Genomic DNA, 17,393 nt, shown 5'->3' with positions numbered 1-17,393 from the left:
TACTAAGATGGTGTGGTGATGTGGTGCTGTACGTGTGTGCTCTGGCAGCATGCAGCCTAAAGGCATTGTTTGGGCTTGATATGGCTTTGATATGCTCAAGCATGGCATTTTTAGCTTAGGAAAGCTGTCTTTGATTAATTCAGCTCTACATTGATTGTACTTTCTGAGTGTAAATGCTTAACATTTTTCTTTCTCTTTACAGCAAAAAGAAGTTGAAAGCCTGAGATCTGTGAATGCTGAGCTGGCAGAATTGAGGCAAAAATATGATGACCAACAGAGGGCGATCCAACAAGCACAGGCCAACAGGGCACAACTGGACAAGAATTTCTCCACATATCAAGCAGAATTTGCTGAGCTCAGGTAAATTTCTGGACCGGCACCAATTGCAGTCTTTACTTAAGGAAATCCACATTCAAAGATTGTCGCTCCTTAATTCCTTCAAAACAATAAGGTGTTTCCTTAATCTCAGTATTCTTCCAACTTTTTCACATATTGTCTATAGAAAGAAGAGTTCACCTCTCCAGTCTGAAAAGCTGACCTTTTTGCATCTATTCAGTAGGAGGCAGTGTTCCCCACTCATTTCCCTTGTGTTGCCTCAACAGTTCTTTGTTGGATCCATTCCCTAGATGCAGGTTCTCCATATGCTATGCAACAAAGGCCATTATGGTGTCATATTTCTGCATTCATCTAGACCACGGTATATCGCCCCTCTCCCCCCTGAACGACCCCATGCATAACTCACGATAAATCTGTCCCTCCTGATGACAGAAGTGGCATGATGGATAGCCCCCCCTCACCTCAATTCCACATGAGCAAAAGTCGATCTTCCACCTTGCCCCCTCTGTTCACTATTCCACCTTTGTCCAGGTGGTCAGCTAACAGATGAATGTTGTATGTACCAGAGTTTTCATTCGGAGGAATGTCTTGATATTTAAGAGTGGCTTACACTATTAGTGTTTTCCATCTCAATGTTATTTTCCACACCATTTTCCATAGGCATCATTCACATCATAGCAGACCAAATTTAGTAAAGGTCTTTCTAGTTTGTTTTGGCAGTTTGGCTTGGGAGGAGTTTCAGGTTCTGTGTGTCTGTCTGTGGTGGGCTGTGGTATGTCTGGCATGGGATATTGGCAGGAACAAATGTGAGTGTGTGCACCTCCGAGGACTTGTGGCACTACGTAATAGGTCCTCCAGTCCACCCTTCCCTACAGAAAGGCCCTGTTTGTTGGGAAGCAGTATCAGGAAGTAATCATGGTCTTTTTTCTCCTAGGGATGAGAACAGCAGGTTGCTGTCTGAGGTTCATTCACTAAAGGATCAAACCCGGAGTGTCCAACCCCTCTATCCTTCTAAAGTGAGTGATTCGCTTCCCATGTGGCTGTATTTTTGCTTGTATTCGTATATCTTTGTATGTATGTTCTGATCCTCGCTTATCTTTCATGTCCACTCCCTCATTGTATATCTTTTAGTATGTTAGTTGAGCCTCTCTGTCATTTATTTATTTATTTATTTATTTATTTATTTATTTATTTATTTATTTATTTATTATATATATATATATATATATATATATATATATATATATATATATATATATATATATATCTTCCTCTTCCCTCCTCAGGAGTCTGTGACGCTGCTGGGCAAGCATGAGGGTGTGGAGTCGTTGGCGCAGCTGCAGGCTGAGAGGGTCCAGCTACACAGTAACCTCCAGCGCTGCCTTCATGAGATCCAACAGAGGGATCTGCTCCTGCAGCAGCTCAACACTAAGGTGTCACGACCCCCACTCCGCTCCCCATGAATTAGTGATGGAGAAAATTGTCTCCTATCATTAGCATGGTGTATGATAGCGGTGTGGAAGATTGTGTGTGTGTGTGTACATAATGTATTGGGAGTTTAGAAAATCTTGGATGATCTTTTCTCATGTTTTCTAATAATCTCTGACATTTGGCCTCCTTAGCTGCAGCAGGTCTCAGAGGAGAAGGGAGGCGTCTCTGCTCAGCTGAAGGCCGTGTCTCAGACCCTGAGGGACACCCAGCTCAGCCTGAGTGAGGTGCAGAACCGCTACTACTGGCTGCAGAGCCAAGTTCAAGCCCAACAAGCGCCCGTACAGGTGCGAGAAGTCTTGTGTAGGACACAGTATTATGTGCAATGATTTATGCCTGTGTGGATTGTTTGGAAGTGTTCATGGTCATAATTGTGATGGTGTGTTGTAAAACAGGGTTCGGTGCATGTGGAAGTGGCCCCAGGAGCACCGCAGGAGAGGAGCAGTGCCGTGGTGGACATGGATGGAGCTGAAACAGGAGAACTAGCGAGCAGGTGCGATTCTGTTTATGTCCAGCAGATGCTGATATGGCATGGAAGACATTCACACTGTGCTGTATTTACATGTAAGAGATGTGTTTAATTGTGATCCATGGAAGCTGTACCAGTTGATGTATCTGAGAAACTCGCGTTCCTGGTTTAGATTGGCTGAGGCAGAGCTTCAACTGGACACTGCCCAGCAAAGTGTGTCCCAGCTCACTGATAGGCTGGAGGAGGAGAGGGCAAGAAGAGAAGCAGCAGAAGGAGCTCTGGAATTGGCTGATACAAGAACTAAGAAGTAAGGAGGATTGTAGTGGACTGGTACTTTGGCATTTTTTGTTCACATTCCATTGTTTCATTAATACTAAAGATGAACGTGTCTTTCTATGCCTTGTCTTTGTGTGTGTGTGTGCATATTTAGCATGGAAGCTCGCCCCTCCGGATCTCCTCAGAGAGATTTTAGCATCCAGCTTGAAACGGACGAAGAATGGGAAGCCTTGATTCTGGACCCCAATCAACATGTGGTGATGCGCACGGTGGGTGTTTTCCTATTGGCCTGTATTCTGCCAGACCTCTGAAACAACACAAGACACAAAAAATGGTGATATCCAATTATGTAAACATCTATTGAACCAGATACAAAGTCTTCAGGATTGTTAATGTATTTAATAATTTTGTGAAACCAGTGAGAAAACTTTCAAAAGAGTGATCAGTAAGTTTCAAGGTTCAAATTTGTTTGCTGTGCGTGTGCGCTTATGCGTATTAATTTGTGTATGTGTGTGTATATATATATATATGTGTGTGTGTGTCCTCAGATGAAGGGTGGAGTGCTGGCCTTCAGGCGCTGGCTCCGGGGCCGGAGTCTATACTGCTCCAGGCTGCTGACCTCCAGGGCCAAGTCCCGCTACCTATTCCTCTCCTACCTGCTCATACTCCATGTGCTGGTGTTCATGTGCCTGAGTGGTGCCCTCTAGAGGAGACTATAGCAGCTACGAGTTGAACCACCTGCACATGCATCATCTTTAATGAAAAGACCTGCAGAACAAAATGCAGCAGAACACTTGGAGGGAGATTGCCCAAGTAGTCAAAGATTAACCTGAATGTTCAACTATTCTTTCACTACGATATTGCCGCTGGTCTAAGGCATGAATGTTGGGACCAGCCATGCTAGTCCCAAGGAAATGGCACTAATTTTTTTGTTTGTTGGTGTTCTCTTTATTTATACAACAGTTTAAATGTGATGTCCTTGCATCAAAGCCCCTTGCTTTTTGGAGAAGGGGTCAAGATCACCCATTGCTGCTCAGTCCCCACAAACCACGAGTCCTCACTTGTCCTAATTTCCCCTTCCAGTACACACACATGTACACACACACAGTGTCTCACAGGCAGCGAGGCCTCCTCCTTAACCTTGCCTCCTCCCCAGCTGCGATGAAGCTATGCACTGAACTCAGCCTATTTATAATTTTCTAGCAATCCAGCAGGGCTTTTTCCTTACCCCAACCAACACCCAACATGCTGAAGGGTTACATTAGATGATGCACCTGTGTAACAATTTAGCGCTCTGTATGAGGGTATATCTGTGTGTATGTACGTATGCATCTGTCCTATATTTAAAGAGAGATGAATGAATGGCTGTGAAGTATGCTAAGTCCTATAGTGTGCTGGAATATGTTTAGTGTATAAAAAAGGTACAGTTCTGATTTCTGTTGTATGTAATGTAATGAAATGCCTCTGTTTACATGGCAACCCATCTAATAATGCTGTGCCACACAGTAGGCTCATTCCAAGCTTCTGTGACTCTTATGTTCCTAATTATATGTAAATATGGTGTTATTAAGGAAAAAAATCTACTCTACTGTATGTTAAAAGAAAACTGCTGTGTGCATCTAAGATGTCATTTTCTACACATGGTCTATTTTCTAAGAGACGAATCATTAGTCAGATAATGTTCACTTTGAGAGAATGTTTCACAGCTTTTTGCCTTTTTCAAAGGCTGGAACGTGTGCAATAAGTCTGAGGTCTTGTTTTTCTTTTCTTTTTTTTTTTGTTTCTTTTTTTTTTTTGTTTTTTTTTGGTGTGTGGTTAAGTTAGTGGCAAATTTTAATAAAAAGCTAAAGTATCACTGTATTGTGTTGATTTGTCACAGTTTTATAATTTCATCAATTTTCATTGAACAATTGGGTTTTTTAACTCATGATTGAATAGCCCTTTTTGCCAAGGTGCATAACTGCATTTGGCTGTTATGCTTCTTTCCTTTAAAGGATTTTCATGCCATCTGTCTTAAACAGACCCTCTTGTCAACTGTGGTCTCATCTTTCACGCCATTGGAGGGGGCTAACAGATTTCCTTTGATGGCTGTGTGAAAGCTTGTTGCATCTCTACCACACCATTCATATTTCCTTGTGTTGGTATGCCCACCCACCCCCCTTTCCCCTACACACACACACACACACTCCTCTGCCCAGCCTGAGGTGTGATTGGCAATGTAGCCAAAGAGGCGAGGCCATACCGCTTCATTCTCACTGAACAGAAGTTCTTTTATTTATAGTGGGACTGGGACATGGTGCAGGAAACTGGAGTGGCATTACTGCACAAAGGCTTCACCATTAACGCCCTTCCACACTATTGCTATTAAATTGCAATAAATGGTCATGACTATGCTTAGGATGTTCACACCTCCACATTAGCAATTTCTTTTCTGATCTGGCCATCATGTCAACTTCAGTGTGTCCAGGCACCTTGCACTACTGCTACAATGAGAACTTGATCCCCCTTCCCCCATGAAAACAGTGCACAGCAAACAGCTATCATTCAACTAGTTGACAAGCACTCTCCTCAACCCCTACCTCTCACCGTCCTTCAAATCAATAAATTACAGTCTAACATTAAACCCCCTCACCGCATGTGTGTGTGTGTGTGTGTGAACCTGTTGTGTCGGAGTGAGAGCCATCCTTCCCATGGAGGGCAGAAGCATGCCTCCGTGGGTAGATGGAGGCAGGCCGAGAGTGACGAAGGGACAGTGTCTATCCTAAAAAGGCCGGGGGCATGGGGTGGTGTGAGGGGACTCGTCCATCGGCGCTTGGGAGGATGGAGAAGCGCCAGGAGAGGGGAGGGGTGGTCTGCTATATATTAGTAGACCAGGTGAGCAGTTCTGTCACTCTCTAAAGGGAGCAAAAGCACGTGAGCCTCCTCTCCTGAGTGGTAAGTGGTAGGAAGTAACACCGTTACACCCTGTTTGTGTTAAGTACAGTTTGAAAGAAGATCTCCACATTTAACTGCCAATAATTGTCAATTAGTTTAATCGTCACAAATTATAGAACTACAATATTTTCATGATCTGATTTTTATCCATATGTTTATTTTAGTTTAAATTCAGTAATGTATTAAATAATAATTACTGTATTATTCATTGATCTGACATACTTTACTTGAGACCAAAGCATCTTGGTTCCAATTAGCCTTACTCTTCCAGCATTGCTCTTGTATTATCTAGATAGGCAGGCCAGTTGTATAGAAAGCCTTGTTGCTTACAATCCAAACTTTGGGGGGAAAATGTTACTCTATTTGTCTGTATTATCAATCTTACAATCTCACATTTGTTATATTGGATATGTAGTGATGTATTTATCATCTGTGTGGTCATGTGTGTGTTGGACTGTCACCCATTGATTATGTGTGGCACTGTCTGTGTCCTTGTAGTGCAGGTCTACAACTGTCTGAGTAAAGATGTGTGATGAGGAAGAGACCACCGCCCTGGTGTGCGACAACGGCTCTGGCCTGGTGAAGGCAGGGTTTGCCGGTGATGACGCTCCAAGGGCTGTCTTCCCCTCCATCGTTGGTCGTCCCCGCCATCAGGTCAGTCAGATAGTGATCATAAAACATCAGCCACAGTGAGGTGACTTAAGGTAACCATCACCTACTCTTCAAACTGGAGTTCGGATTGTTATAGAAATATAGTTTGTGTATTATGTAGATTGATCGCAGTTGACAGTTATATTTAGACTTCAAGTTCACAACGGTCAGGGAATATGATATTTTTAGGCTAGGTGTATGTGTGTGTCTGTGTGTGTGTGTGTGTGTGTGTGTGTGTGTGTGTGTGTGTGTGTGTGTGTGTGTGTGTGTGTGTGTGTGTGTGTGTGTGTGTGTGTGTGTGTGTGTGAAAAAAGAGAGACAGACAGACAGAGAGAAAGGGCATCATAAAATAGCCTTGTCAGTGCATGATGTATTATGTTTGGGAGCATGCTTCTGAAGGACATTCGTGTCACTGCCAGAAAGTCCCCCACTGGCTGAAGTTCCCTAAAGACGCTTTTCAGCCATAACTGTGAAATGTGTAACAATGTCAGAAGTGAATAAATACATCATCTTGCATGATAATGCAAAATGTGAACTTATCAGAAATGTCACCATGAAATATATTGTAAAGCCCTGATATGCTATGTAAATTGTTTATAAAAACTTCATCATCACAGATGTTTTCCAGCACATTCATTTTCAGATTCATTAAATGATTATTTCTCTCTCTCTCTCTCTCTCTCTCTCTCTCTCAGGGTGTGATGGTGGGTATGGGTCAGAAGGACAGCTATGTAGGAGACGAGGCTCAGAGCAAGAGAGGTATCCTGACCCTCAAGTACCCCATTGAGCACGGCATCATCACCAACTGGGACGACATGGAGAAGGTTAGAGCAGAGTCAAAGAGCTTACTGACAGTCAAATGCATAGCCTACTTTCTGATGACCTGCATAGACCTGATGAACCTGATGTGTCTTCCGCTGGCAGATCTGGCACCACACCTTCTACAATGAGCTGCGTGTGGCCCCTGAGGAGCACCCCGTCCTGCTGACTGAGGCCCCTCTCAACCCCAAGGCCAACAGAGAGAAGATGACCCAGGTGAGTTAGGCCACTAGAGCTGCTCACTATGCAATTCAAGTCAATTCATTAAAAAAAATGAAATTCCAAATTCCAAAGAAAGTAGGCATATCAAAGGACACAAAACAGGACACAGCACATGGAAGTGATAAAAACATGGCAGACAATGTGATATATATATAGTATTTAATAACATATAATACTTAATACAGCAGATGAACAAGTTTCTGAATACATAAACTAGAACTGTTTGTTATGTCAGTAAGAAAGAACAGGAGGCAGGAAATTGTGAATTGTTGCTTGTTGAGGTGAGAGGCAGTTGAGTAACTAGTATTCCTTTAATCTCTCTGGGCAGATCATGTTTGAAACCTTCAACGTTCCTGCGATGTACGTAGCCATTCAGGCCGTGCTGTCCCTCTATGCCTCTGGCCGTACCACTGGTGAGTGTTGAAGAGTATATGGATGTAGCAGAGTGTGAGATGCAGTTGAGAACTCACTGTTCTGTTGCTTGGCCTGACATGGTGGACTGAGATAGGACAGACCAACTTCTTACCCTTTCACTCCATGGTAGCGCATGGCTGTACAACATGAACTTTGGCTCACAATGGCTGGACAGGCTTAAGTGCTTTAACACTGATTACTTTTCATTCTTACACAATTTACATTTAATTCTAACAGTACCTAAGATATATCACTAATCACATGGTTTTTCCATCCCTGAAAACACATTGCAACTATACTGTAGCTCTTCAGATTAATCAGCAGGTCCAATTCATCTCTGTAGTGTCCAGTATAATATGTTAAATGGAGCACTGTCTGAACCCCAGCTCTTTGTCTCTGTAGGTATTGTGCTGGATGCTGGTGATGGTGTGACACACAACGTGCCAGTATATGAAGGCTACGCTCTGCCCCATGCCATCATGAGGTTGGATCTGGCTGGCCGTGACCTGACTGACTACCTCATGAAGATCCTCACTGAGAGAGGCTACAGCTTTGTCACCACTGGTGAGGACATTGTGTCCAGGGGGGCAGAGGACAGGGCAGAGCTAGGGCCTTCTTGCACTGACAGGGGGATCCCATAGAACATAATGACCTTCATTATTACTAAAGGGGAGGGGATATTATGTTCTTAGAGTCCAACATTTCTAGCAGTGACCCTGTCAGCCACATGGCTGTGTGTGTGTGTGTGTGTGTGTGTGTGTGTGTGTGTGTGTGTGTGTGTGTGTGTGCGTGCGTGCGTGCGTGCACTCATGTGTGTGTCTATGTCAGTATGTGGGTGAGAGAGAGGGGGTTGGAAGACAGACAGAATGTGTTCCAGAAATACAGAGCCAACAGCTCTCATCGGGTCTATTCTGAGGCAGCAGGAAGGCAAGTGTGGCAATTGATTGCGTGTGTCAAAGGTCTGGAAGTCATGTGACACAGGCACACCTGTGATCCCCTATCTGTTATGCGTGGCCATGCGTACATGCCTGTACATGACCGGTCATTTTTTATGGTGACCTGGTCAACCAGCACAATCTACAGGCCAAACTGAGGTACTGCATTTGTTTTAGGCATAAGGGAAAAGAGGAGCTTATGTGTGACATGCAGTCACACGCTTGTTCCTGATATACATATTTTTATCTGACTCCTAGCCGAGCGTGAGATTGTTAGAGACATCAAGGAGAAGCTGTGCTACGTGGCCCTGGACTTTGAGAATGAGATGGCCACGGCCGCATCTTCCTCCTCCCTGGAGAAGTCCTACGAGTTGCCCGACGGCCAGGTCATCACCATTGGTAACGAGAGGTTCCGTTGCCCTGAGACCCTGTTCCAGCCCTCTTTCATTGGTGAGTCTTACAACATTAGGACTACTCAAAGCCAGGCTTTGCTCCTTTCCTCCGAAAACCTTGACTTGATACACTGCAGAGTTGAAAGACTGTAGTAGTCCATTCAATATCCATTATTCTTTGTTTTCTGTTAGGTATGGAGTCTGCTGGAATCCATGAGACCACATACAACGGCATCATGAAGTGCGATATTGACATCCGTAAGGACCTGTACGCCAACAATGTGCTCTCTGGTGGTACCACCATGTACCCAGGTATCGGTGACCGCATGCAGAAGGAGATCACAGCCCTGGCACCCAGCACCATGAAGATCAAGGTACAGAACCCGAGTCTCCATCTTCATCGCATGCAGGGATGTAGTGGAGGATAAATGCAAGTAAACGCAGTTTATCCACCTCTGAAATTTCAGAAATAGAGTTTATCCACCTCTTATTAGAGTTTATCCACCTCTCAAAAGGGTTTATTCACCAATTGCAACTTTTAACATTCAAAAATCACACTGTATTATCCACATTCACAATATGCAGTCATCAACACTCTAGGAACCATGTAATACCACTGGTATTGTTATAAACATGGGGTAATAACCTCCACCAATCAAATATGTTCTGAATGCCTTTTTTTTAAAAATCCGATAGGAGCCTATTGCATGGCGCAGTCCACCTCACCGAGATTACAAAATTCATAGTTTACCCACCTCTTATTTTACCACTACATCCCTGATCGCATGTGAAGATGTGGAGTGATGTACACATGGAAGGCTTTGGAAGTTCTGTAATTGTTACATATTCTATCTATCTATCTATCTATCTATCTATCTATCTATCTATCTATCTATCTATCTATTTTTATCTGTACTTGGTGATTGTAAAGCTGATCCCTGTATTGTACTGTGTTGAACACAGATGATTGCCCCTCCTGAGCGTAAGTACTCTGTATGGATTGGCGGCTCCATCTTGGCTTCCCTGTCCACTTTCCAGCAGATGTGGATCAGCAAGGATGAGTATGAAGAGGCTGGACCTTCCATCGTCCACAGGAAGTGTTTCTAAACACACTTGTACTCACACACAAGCAAAGACGCACACACATTTTTTTTTCACACCCTTTGATTTTCACACCAATCAATTCCTTCAGGCAAACTGTTCCATTGTCACTCCAGCGCCATTCTGCATTTTGATCTTAATTGCACATGTGCTGTTGTCATTCATTGTAAATCATTGTTCATTCCCGCCCTTTGTTCATCTCACAATAAACATTTCTAACCCCCCATTTCTGCTGTCTCCTATAATCAATGAGACCAACTACACTTTTACTAGAATATTTTTCATCAAGGCCTTTTCACTGAAGAGTCATGCAGCAATAAATTATGCCAATAGTAAATGGTGTAAATGTTTCTAAAAATATATACATACTATATAATTTATTTCACTCCATAAGACTAAGTCTGTTACAGTTTTTCTCAGTCGCTTTGGTGCTTTTCTCACATCACTATTAACATTTGCACAGCAGTTAGTGCATTTCTCAAAACAATTAGTGCAAACTGCAAAACCTAGTGGATAACCTGCAAAAGCACGTCACTTGCTCAAAATGGATAGTCCATTCCTCAAAAGCAAGTATTCATGTCAATGAAACTGCCAGTGTCATCAAAATGAGAAGTCTTGACACCATGTCTTGACCGTTTATGAACAAGATAGTCAAATGGCTTTGTCATGTTTTCATTATGACAGTTTATTCTCTCTGTGTTTTCCAATGCAAAAAAGGTCAGAACTCAGTGACACTACCTGAACATGCTCAAGACAGCACTATACACTGCTTGTACAGCCTTTTGAAAACTACAGTAAAGTTACACATTGCTGTAGTAAGGGAAGTAAGTGAGTACAAGACACTGAATACGTACATTTCACATTTTCACTGTGCTCTTTGCAATTCTACAGAATTTGATAACTAGTTCAACAATTTTGTATGTAATGACTCAAGCAATGAAATGAAGACTATTCGTTTTATTGGGAACGACTGTTCAGCATCCATAAGTATAGTTCATTTTGACTGACATGACATAAGCAAATGATAATGTTATAAAACAGCAGAGAATTGTATATGAAAGCAACTGATGCATGTCCAAAAGCATTTGCAATTTGTTCAGAGGAAGGAGAAATTACTATGATGTGCACAAATGAGAATAGTTATGAGAATGTTCATTCTGATCTGAGAAAAGCACCAAAAGTGACTGAGAAAAACTGTAATACAGACAGAATAATGTCACAATATGTAGCACCATATAAATAAACTGTTTGAAGTTAGCAATGCAACCAAGACCCATAAAAAGTACAAAGTTTAAGTTCCCAGACTTAAGAAACATTGCCATTTCCATGTCTCAGCAACAGGGGTCAGTGTTGTCTCATTTTATATCCCACATAATGTTTGTGCGATGCCATGCCTATATAGATAATACTCTTTGTTAATGTGTGAAATTGTTAATGTGTGAAATTGTTTCTTTAATTGTCACATCTACCAATCATATGTCATTCTACTATTTGTCTAACTGGATATTTGCCTCATAACTTATTCTGATATCTTTTCCCTTAAAATAATGTCCATGGACATACAAGCACTCTGCATTGGCATGGAAGGCTTTGCCCATTATGACTACCTAACAAGCTTCTGTTTATGTTTATTTTGCCTCAGTTGTTTCCATTTAAAATCCCCAAGTGATTCTTCAGAAGATCCTTAAGGCATGTTACTTCTGTCCTCCAGCCCACTGGGTAATGTAACATTGCAAACAGAGTGGAACAATCGAGACAGAAGTCAGTTAAATAAAACTGGTCAGCAAGCTTCTTCTTTCAACATTACTTCCCCGCCTGACTGTGATAAGCTTTTCCTACTGACTACTGATAAGACGTAGGTAATTACACATTTAGAGTACTGCTTGGTTGGGTGCATCTAAATGAAATGCATTTGGCTTGCAAACCGCAGTACAATCTAGAATAAATGGAGAGAGAATTCTTCCTAAAACACCGCTGGTTCCTCACAGGGCCCAGAGGCATAAGATGGGTCCAGTAGGACCATCAGAGATTGCCTGGATTTGTCTGGTTTGCTGTTTCAGAGAGGGAGAAAATCTCACTTGGACAAGTGAAAGAGCCCACTGAGACACCACAGGAGCTCTGCTGTCTGCTGCAGTTTAAATATAGATGTGCAGCATTTATTTGGCTTAGATGTCAATTTATTTGGCTGAATGTGATAGATTGTGTTGGCTTGGAGGAACTGCAGATAATGATATAGGCCACACTTTGAGGTTGAATTAAGGTGATTTATGGACCTGAAATGGTTTACGCCACAAGGCCACTACCGTATCAAATCTCTCCTTCCTCCCTCCCTCTTTCTCTCCTTCCCCCTCCCTCCCCTCTGTCTCTGTGTTGGTGTGTCAGTCATTCTTGCTCCAATATTTGAATCCACATCTGTCATGCTGCTATGCATTTCACTGAAGCCATTACAAGGGTGAAATTCTGCATACGGCATGGCTCTGATTGAAGGTCAGGTTGATTTCACACGATTCCGGGGTCAGACCAGCGATAATGCAGAAAGGTCATCTCTGTCTCTTAGAGCTCAGTGTGACTCAGTTTAATCCAGCAGAAGCTTTGCGAATTCACCTCATCTAACTACCTCTCATTTGAGACATGGACAGACAATAACACCAAATACATCTTTTCAGACATTGAAAAAAAGTAATATCATCATCATCATCATCATCATCATCATCATCACCATCATCATCATCATCATCATTATCATCATCATCATCATATTTGTGTCACCAACCTATTTGCTTTAACAGATTTATAGTGCTCTATAGAACTAATGTGTTCAGTGATTATTGTGTATTCATTCGTTATTTCTTCAGTCTTCCATAAACCCAGCATCTGTTTGGTCTACAGGACAACTACGTAGAAGAGAAGGGATTTACCCCAATCCTGTAGCATCCCCAACAGCATTCCTCTGCAGATCTCATCCAATCTCTCTTCCTGTTTTCCCTCCTAGCCCACATAAGTGTAACGGAACTGGAAGGGCACACAAGGTACCAGTGCCAAACTTAGTGCTGTGGCCGACCCACTTCCCTGTGCAAAAGACAAATGAAGGTGAGACCATGAGGGAGGCGAGCGTGATTAATCAGCTTTCTCCCACAGCTGAGCGTATGGGGATGGGCTAGGATGGGACAGGGCATGCTGAAGATGAGAATATACACATGACAGGACGTAGAGAGCCCAAATGAGACTCCTCCCTCACAAGTGCACAGCAGTGCTGGGTGTGGCAGGCTGGTTGTGGACTGATGTGGTTGGTGTGCCCAGGTTGTAGCATTTGGGTCAGTGGGGTTCAAATAAATCTCTCATTGGATCGTGCTGTTGGCTCTGTTAATGGGCTGCATCTCAAAATCCTGTGTGAAAGAAATGACCTGAGTAATTTGAGAAGCAATCTACTCAGATCATCTACTTTACACCACTCTCTTCTCTCTCTGTTTTTCACTCTTTCTTTTCTTTTTTCTCTCTCTCTATCTCTCTCCCTCTACCACAGTGTCCGGCCTTGCTAGCTTCTTCACACCATCTTCATATGTAAAAGTTCCTTTTTTTGCCATGTGCCCTATATTGTGTCCCAGTTTGCAAATTAGGTCTTTTTTCCCAGTGAGGAGGGGCGACTTACATCCAGATGTAACTTTGCTCAAGTAGCGCTTCTATTGGGCTGTTGTTTCAGCAGGTTGGGATAGGCTGTGGGCAATGTTGTGACACAAAAGCAAGAGAGGTATGGGACATGGTTTTCTATGAGTGCTTATACACTTGTCGCCTCTGTTTGGAGATTCCTATATTTAAAGGACAACTCTGGTCTAAGACCAACCTAAAGAAGAAAGTCTGTTCTAGTTGGTTACCAAACTCTCCTCCTTTTGGGACCATTGACAGTAGCTTGTGCTGCTTGTTTGGTCCCCAATGATTTTTTTTAAATCATCCAAAAATAGATCCTAGGTTGCTCTTACACCTGAGTTGTCCTTCAAAGCAGCACAATGTAGTTAATTTACCTTAAAATAATGGCTTTAAACTCATTTTGATTAAACGTAAATATATATCAGGCAGAACTGCATCTCTCTCAATATGCATGCCTGGAACGCCTATTACACTTATGTAGCTTTGTGGTTCTGACCAGGCACATGACCCTTTTCATCAATATTATCCCCTTAGTGTTAAATGGCACATTGAAACTGTTTGAAACAAGGAATTCCTACATTGTATTGTGTATGTCATGCTCATTAACTAGAAAGAGTACGCTAGGTGCTCAAGGTGTGCCAGTGTTGTACGCTAACTGGCGTGACCTTGGCCTCTGTGTGCCTCGTACATTGAGGTCAGAACAGCCACGGAGATGAGGGTTTAGAATTACTTCTGCCCCACTCCCCGTCTTCCTCTTTTCACCTTGCCAATTGATTTTCAGTTCAGACTCATCCCTGTGGACATGTCTGGCAGTGTCTCTGCTCTCACCTCTTCTCTCTTCTCTTTTGTTTCCCTCTCTCCCTGGCACACCCGCATGTACTGCCCTGTCTGCGGTAGCCGTAGGGATATACGTATACTCTATGACAATGTTTACATACAAAAATCTTGTTCACTAGGCAATTTACACCCCTGGTCACCCATAGTACACAACTTCCTGCCGCGTCTGCTCTCTCCCTCTGCTCTTCCATAGTCTCTCCTCTCACCAGCTCTGTTACTGTGGGTAAGCAAGCTCATGGCGAGGCATACACTCCGTCTTATTATGTACTTAATGGTGTTCCTCTGTTCCCTGTGTTTTCTGTCTTTCCCTGTCAGATATAAGATTTCTGATGTGTGAGAGTGAAGATGCACAGAGCCCAGATGGTTAAGGAAACTCTGGAGGCAATGGAGCAGAAAAGCACACAGACTCCCTTATCCACTTTAAGCTTCAAAAATCACTTTTGGGGTGAGAATGGATATGCTTATTAATCTTGGCAGTGATGTGTAGCAGAGCTCAGAAACCTCTTAGGCTTGAGATAATTATTACAATTCATTACATATCATTTATCATTAGCAGATAAGGCTCAAACAAGTCTACCTAAATGTGACCTCATCTATACTTTACCATATTTAATGTATGTGTTCATTCTGTATCCCCATCAAAAACCTCTAGAAAAAAGTGAATACGGTTTAGATGGTTTAAAATTTCTACTCATGTCACATGAAACTAAGTCTGTACTCAGAAGAAGCTAGATGGAATGCAGCAGAGGACTTCTCACCCCCTCTTAGCTCAACCTTGTGCTTGGACATAAAAAACTGTGTATGGGTGGTGGCTAAGGAGGTAGAGAAGTTGTTGAGTAACTGAAAGGTTGCTGGTTTGAGCCTGACTCCCTTGAGCAAGACACTGTACCCCAAACCATCCCTGATATGGTTGGCACCTTGGCAGCCTCCGCCATCGTTATGTGTGTGCGTGTGAATGTGAGACATTATTCTGCGCTGTGAGAGCTTGGAGGAGTACAAAGGCACTTAGCCTTTCAATTAGCCATATTTATGATCAACTATATCGTTGGAAACAGTTGGTGATTCAATGAATTTTGAACTTTTATACGTAAATAAGAATGGGTTCCAACTGAAGTCACAATCTGAGGTGATATTTCTAGCACTTGTTCATTTCATTAAAGACTCGTGATATTTGCACTGTGTCATTGATCATTTAATGCGTGCAGCTGTTCAAAACTCTCAACCCTCTTCATACACCAGCTGCTCTGCAGGTAAACAGCCCTGCTGTTTCATTTTGACTGAGCTGGAGTTCAGGCCATCTGTGTGATTATGGTGTTCAGATGCCGCTTTCAACCTTTCGTTTCACCTTGTTTTCTTCCCTTACAGAAGACCCACCCATAGGACATGGACAGCTGGGTCCGTGGAGGATTCATTCATGCTTTGTCTATGGTGGTTTTGATAAAGATTTATTTTCTCCTCTTATGTCTTTGTGTTTCTTCTGCCCACTTCGTCCCTTGTCCTCATCTCATTGCTCCATCATTTTTGAACAGACTGCCTGCCTGGCATGCTTTACCCGTCACTATGGTGATGCGATAATTGAAGTGGGGATGAAATGGGGCTTCCTGGAGAAAATCCCAAGTCTGGCTGCAGAAACTGCGAGGAGATCAACTGAAATCTCTGGTAATATTCTCATCCCAGTATCAATATTGTCCTTATGACACGCTATCTCTCAGCTTCAGCTGCTTGGGAAACAATGATAAAACAGATATTTGTTTGTCTATATGACAGGAGAGCCATCCTACTGAGTACCTTACTGTAAATATTGACAATTTGTCAAACTGCCTGATAGACCGCCTGACTAATTCACTAGAGATCTGTAAGTGTCTAAAAGAAAATGTGTGGATAAGCTTAATAAAGGAACACAGTGAGTTGGAGAGTTGTGTTTGGCATTGTCCTTCATAATATATAATATATAGACTTTTTCCACAGGATTTTAGTTCCTCTAGATTTCTATATATTATGGTTCTCTGAAAATGTTGTTTTTGTGCGCATTTGGAACTAAATGGAAAATTGTGAAAAAGTGGCTCAAATCTAGTCATACACACAATCAACACATTGATTCAGGACCACAGAGGGGAAGGTGAAATGTATAAAACGATTTATTGCAGACAAACCAGCAGAATGGAGGGAGTCCTGGTGAGGTGCGATAGAGATTCAGTAGGTGTGTGTGGTCTTGTCCCTGGAGGTTGGAACAGATGCAGCCTATGCCTCACCTTCATGAACTGTTAGGTGACATTTTGACTCAAACGCTCTACCTCATCTCCCCCTATCTGCTTAACTGGTGGCATGGGGGGTACCTAAAATAATGATCATCCAGGCATTGTCCCCAGAGGCCGCATGTTGATGACGACCCACTGTAACATACTATGATCTTGATGTGATAGAGTCTTGAGGAATAGAGTTACACAGGGCAGGAAATAAAAGTGACCAAGGTTCATAAAATAATAAACATGTAGTTTTTCTCCAACCCGTTTGTTCAATTTTTAATGTGTTTATTTTTTATGAATGCAGGAACAAGACTAAAACACAAAAGTATTTAAGTCAGTGGGTACCTACTGTATATACCAATGAAGACAGCGCTAGCTCAAATGTGTATTAGATAAGTCCTTTAAATAGACAAATCTGAAGATGTTAATACTTTCACACTTTTTATGGTGTAAGTCATGAGTGGCTATTGTAGAGTATAAATGAGTGAGACTGACTGTTTGTGCTGCACAGCTGAAGAGTGAGTGTTTCTCTGCATAAACTCTTCACGTAATTGTTTATTTACATTCCTGCGCTCCACTGAGTCAAACAGAGTTTATCAGCAGATTAAAGGCTGAAGGAGTCAGAGAA

The 17,393-nt window shown here is 42.5% G+C and overlaps 2 protein-coding genes and 1 long non-coding RNA gene across 6 annotated transcripts in view; all 3 read left to right on the top strand.

Moving 5' to 3' along the window:
* The window catches only part of LOC125306938 (golgin subfamily B member 1-like), a 30,944-nt gene extending 26,515 nt beyond the window's left edge, over positions 1 to 4,429 (top strand). For all 3 annotated transcript variants that reach the window (XM_048262590.1, XM_048262588.1, XM_048262591.1), the window contains exons 22-29: positions 203 to 360; positions 1,271 to 1,352; positions 1,623 to 1,769; positions 1,959 to 2,111; positions 2,220 to 2,317; positions 2,466 to 2,600; positions 2,724 to 2,838; positions 3,118 to 4,429. In XM_048262590.1, the coding sequence (XP_048118547.1) occupies positions 203 to 360; positions 1,271 to 1,352; positions 1,623 to 1,769; positions 1,959 to 2,111; positions 2,220 to 2,317; positions 2,466 to 2,600; positions 2,724 to 2,838; positions 3,118 to 3,276 (1,047 nt within the window). In that variant the 3' untranslated portion in view covers positions 3,277 to 4,429. The remainder of the gene's footprint in view (positions 1 to 202; positions 361 to 1,270; positions 1,353 to 1,622; positions 1,770 to 1,958; positions 2,112 to 2,219; positions 2,318 to 2,465; positions 2,601 to 2,723; positions 2,839 to 3,117) is intronic.
* A 1,034-nt stretch (positions 4,430 to 5,463) lies between these two features.
* On the top strand, positions 5,464 to 10,263 carry LOC125306937 (actin, alpha cardiac muscle 1-like). 2 transcript variants are annotated; one of them, XM_048262586.1, is made up of 9 exons: positions 5,464 to 5,503; positions 6,002 to 6,157; positions 6,850 to 6,978; positions 7,079 to 7,189; positions 7,524 to 7,608; positions 8,012 to 8,173; positions 8,803 to 8,994; positions 9,129 to 9,310; positions 9,900 to 10,263. In XM_048262586.1, exons 2-9 carry the CDS (start codon positions 6,029 to 6,031, stop codon positions 10,041 to 10,043), a joined length of 1,134 nt encoding a protein of 377 aa, XP_048118543.1. In that variant the 5' UTR covers positions 5,464 to 5,503; positions 6,002 to 6,028; the 3' UTR covers positions 10,044 to 10,263. The 2 variants fall into 2 exon arrangements, with proteins under 2 accessions (XP_048118543.1, XP_048118544.1); XM_048262587.1 differs by having other exon boundaries at positions 5,482 to 5,503; positions 6,007 to 6,157.
* A 2,664-nt stretch (positions 10,264 to 12,927) lies between these two features.
* LOC125306852 lies at positions 12,928 to 15,972 on the top strand. Its single transcript, XR_007195610.1, has 3 exons — positions 12,928 to 13,127; positions 14,835 to 14,964; positions 15,885 to 15,972. It is a non-coding gene; the product is annotated as an uncharacterized LOC125306852 (long non-coding RNA).
* The last annotated feature ends 1,421 nt before the right edge of the window (positions 15,973 to 17,393 follow it).

The sequence above is a fragment of the Alosa alosa genome, chromosome 14, assembly GCF_017589495.1.
Source record: "Alosa alosa isolate M-15738 ecotype Scorff River chromosome 14, AALO_Geno_1.1, whole genome shotgun sequence".
Classification (NCBI taxonomy): Eukaryota; Metazoa; Chordata; class Actinopteri; order Clupeiformes; family Clupeidae; genus Alosa; species Alosa alosa.
The sequence above is the reverse complement of the archived record's forward strand: the minus strand, read 5'-3'. Positions and strand labels throughout refer to the sequence as shown.

What these genes read in the sequence shown, in the direction of transcription:
- LOC125306937 (XM_048262586.1), top strand. Translation starts at nt 6,029, where the DNA reads ATGTGTGATGAGGAAGAGACCACCGCCCTGGTGTGCGACAACGGCTCT. An exon ending in ACAGAGAGAAGATGACCCAG is followed by an intron (nt 7,190 to 7,523) that starts GTGAGTTAGGCC and finishes CTCTCTGGGCAG; the next exon opens with ATCATGTTTGAAACCTTCAA. An exon ending in TGCCTCTGGCCGTACCACTG is followed by an intron (nt 7,609 to 8,011) that starts GTGAGTGTTGAA and finishes TTGTCTCTGTAG; the next exon opens with GTATTGTGCTGGATGCTGGT.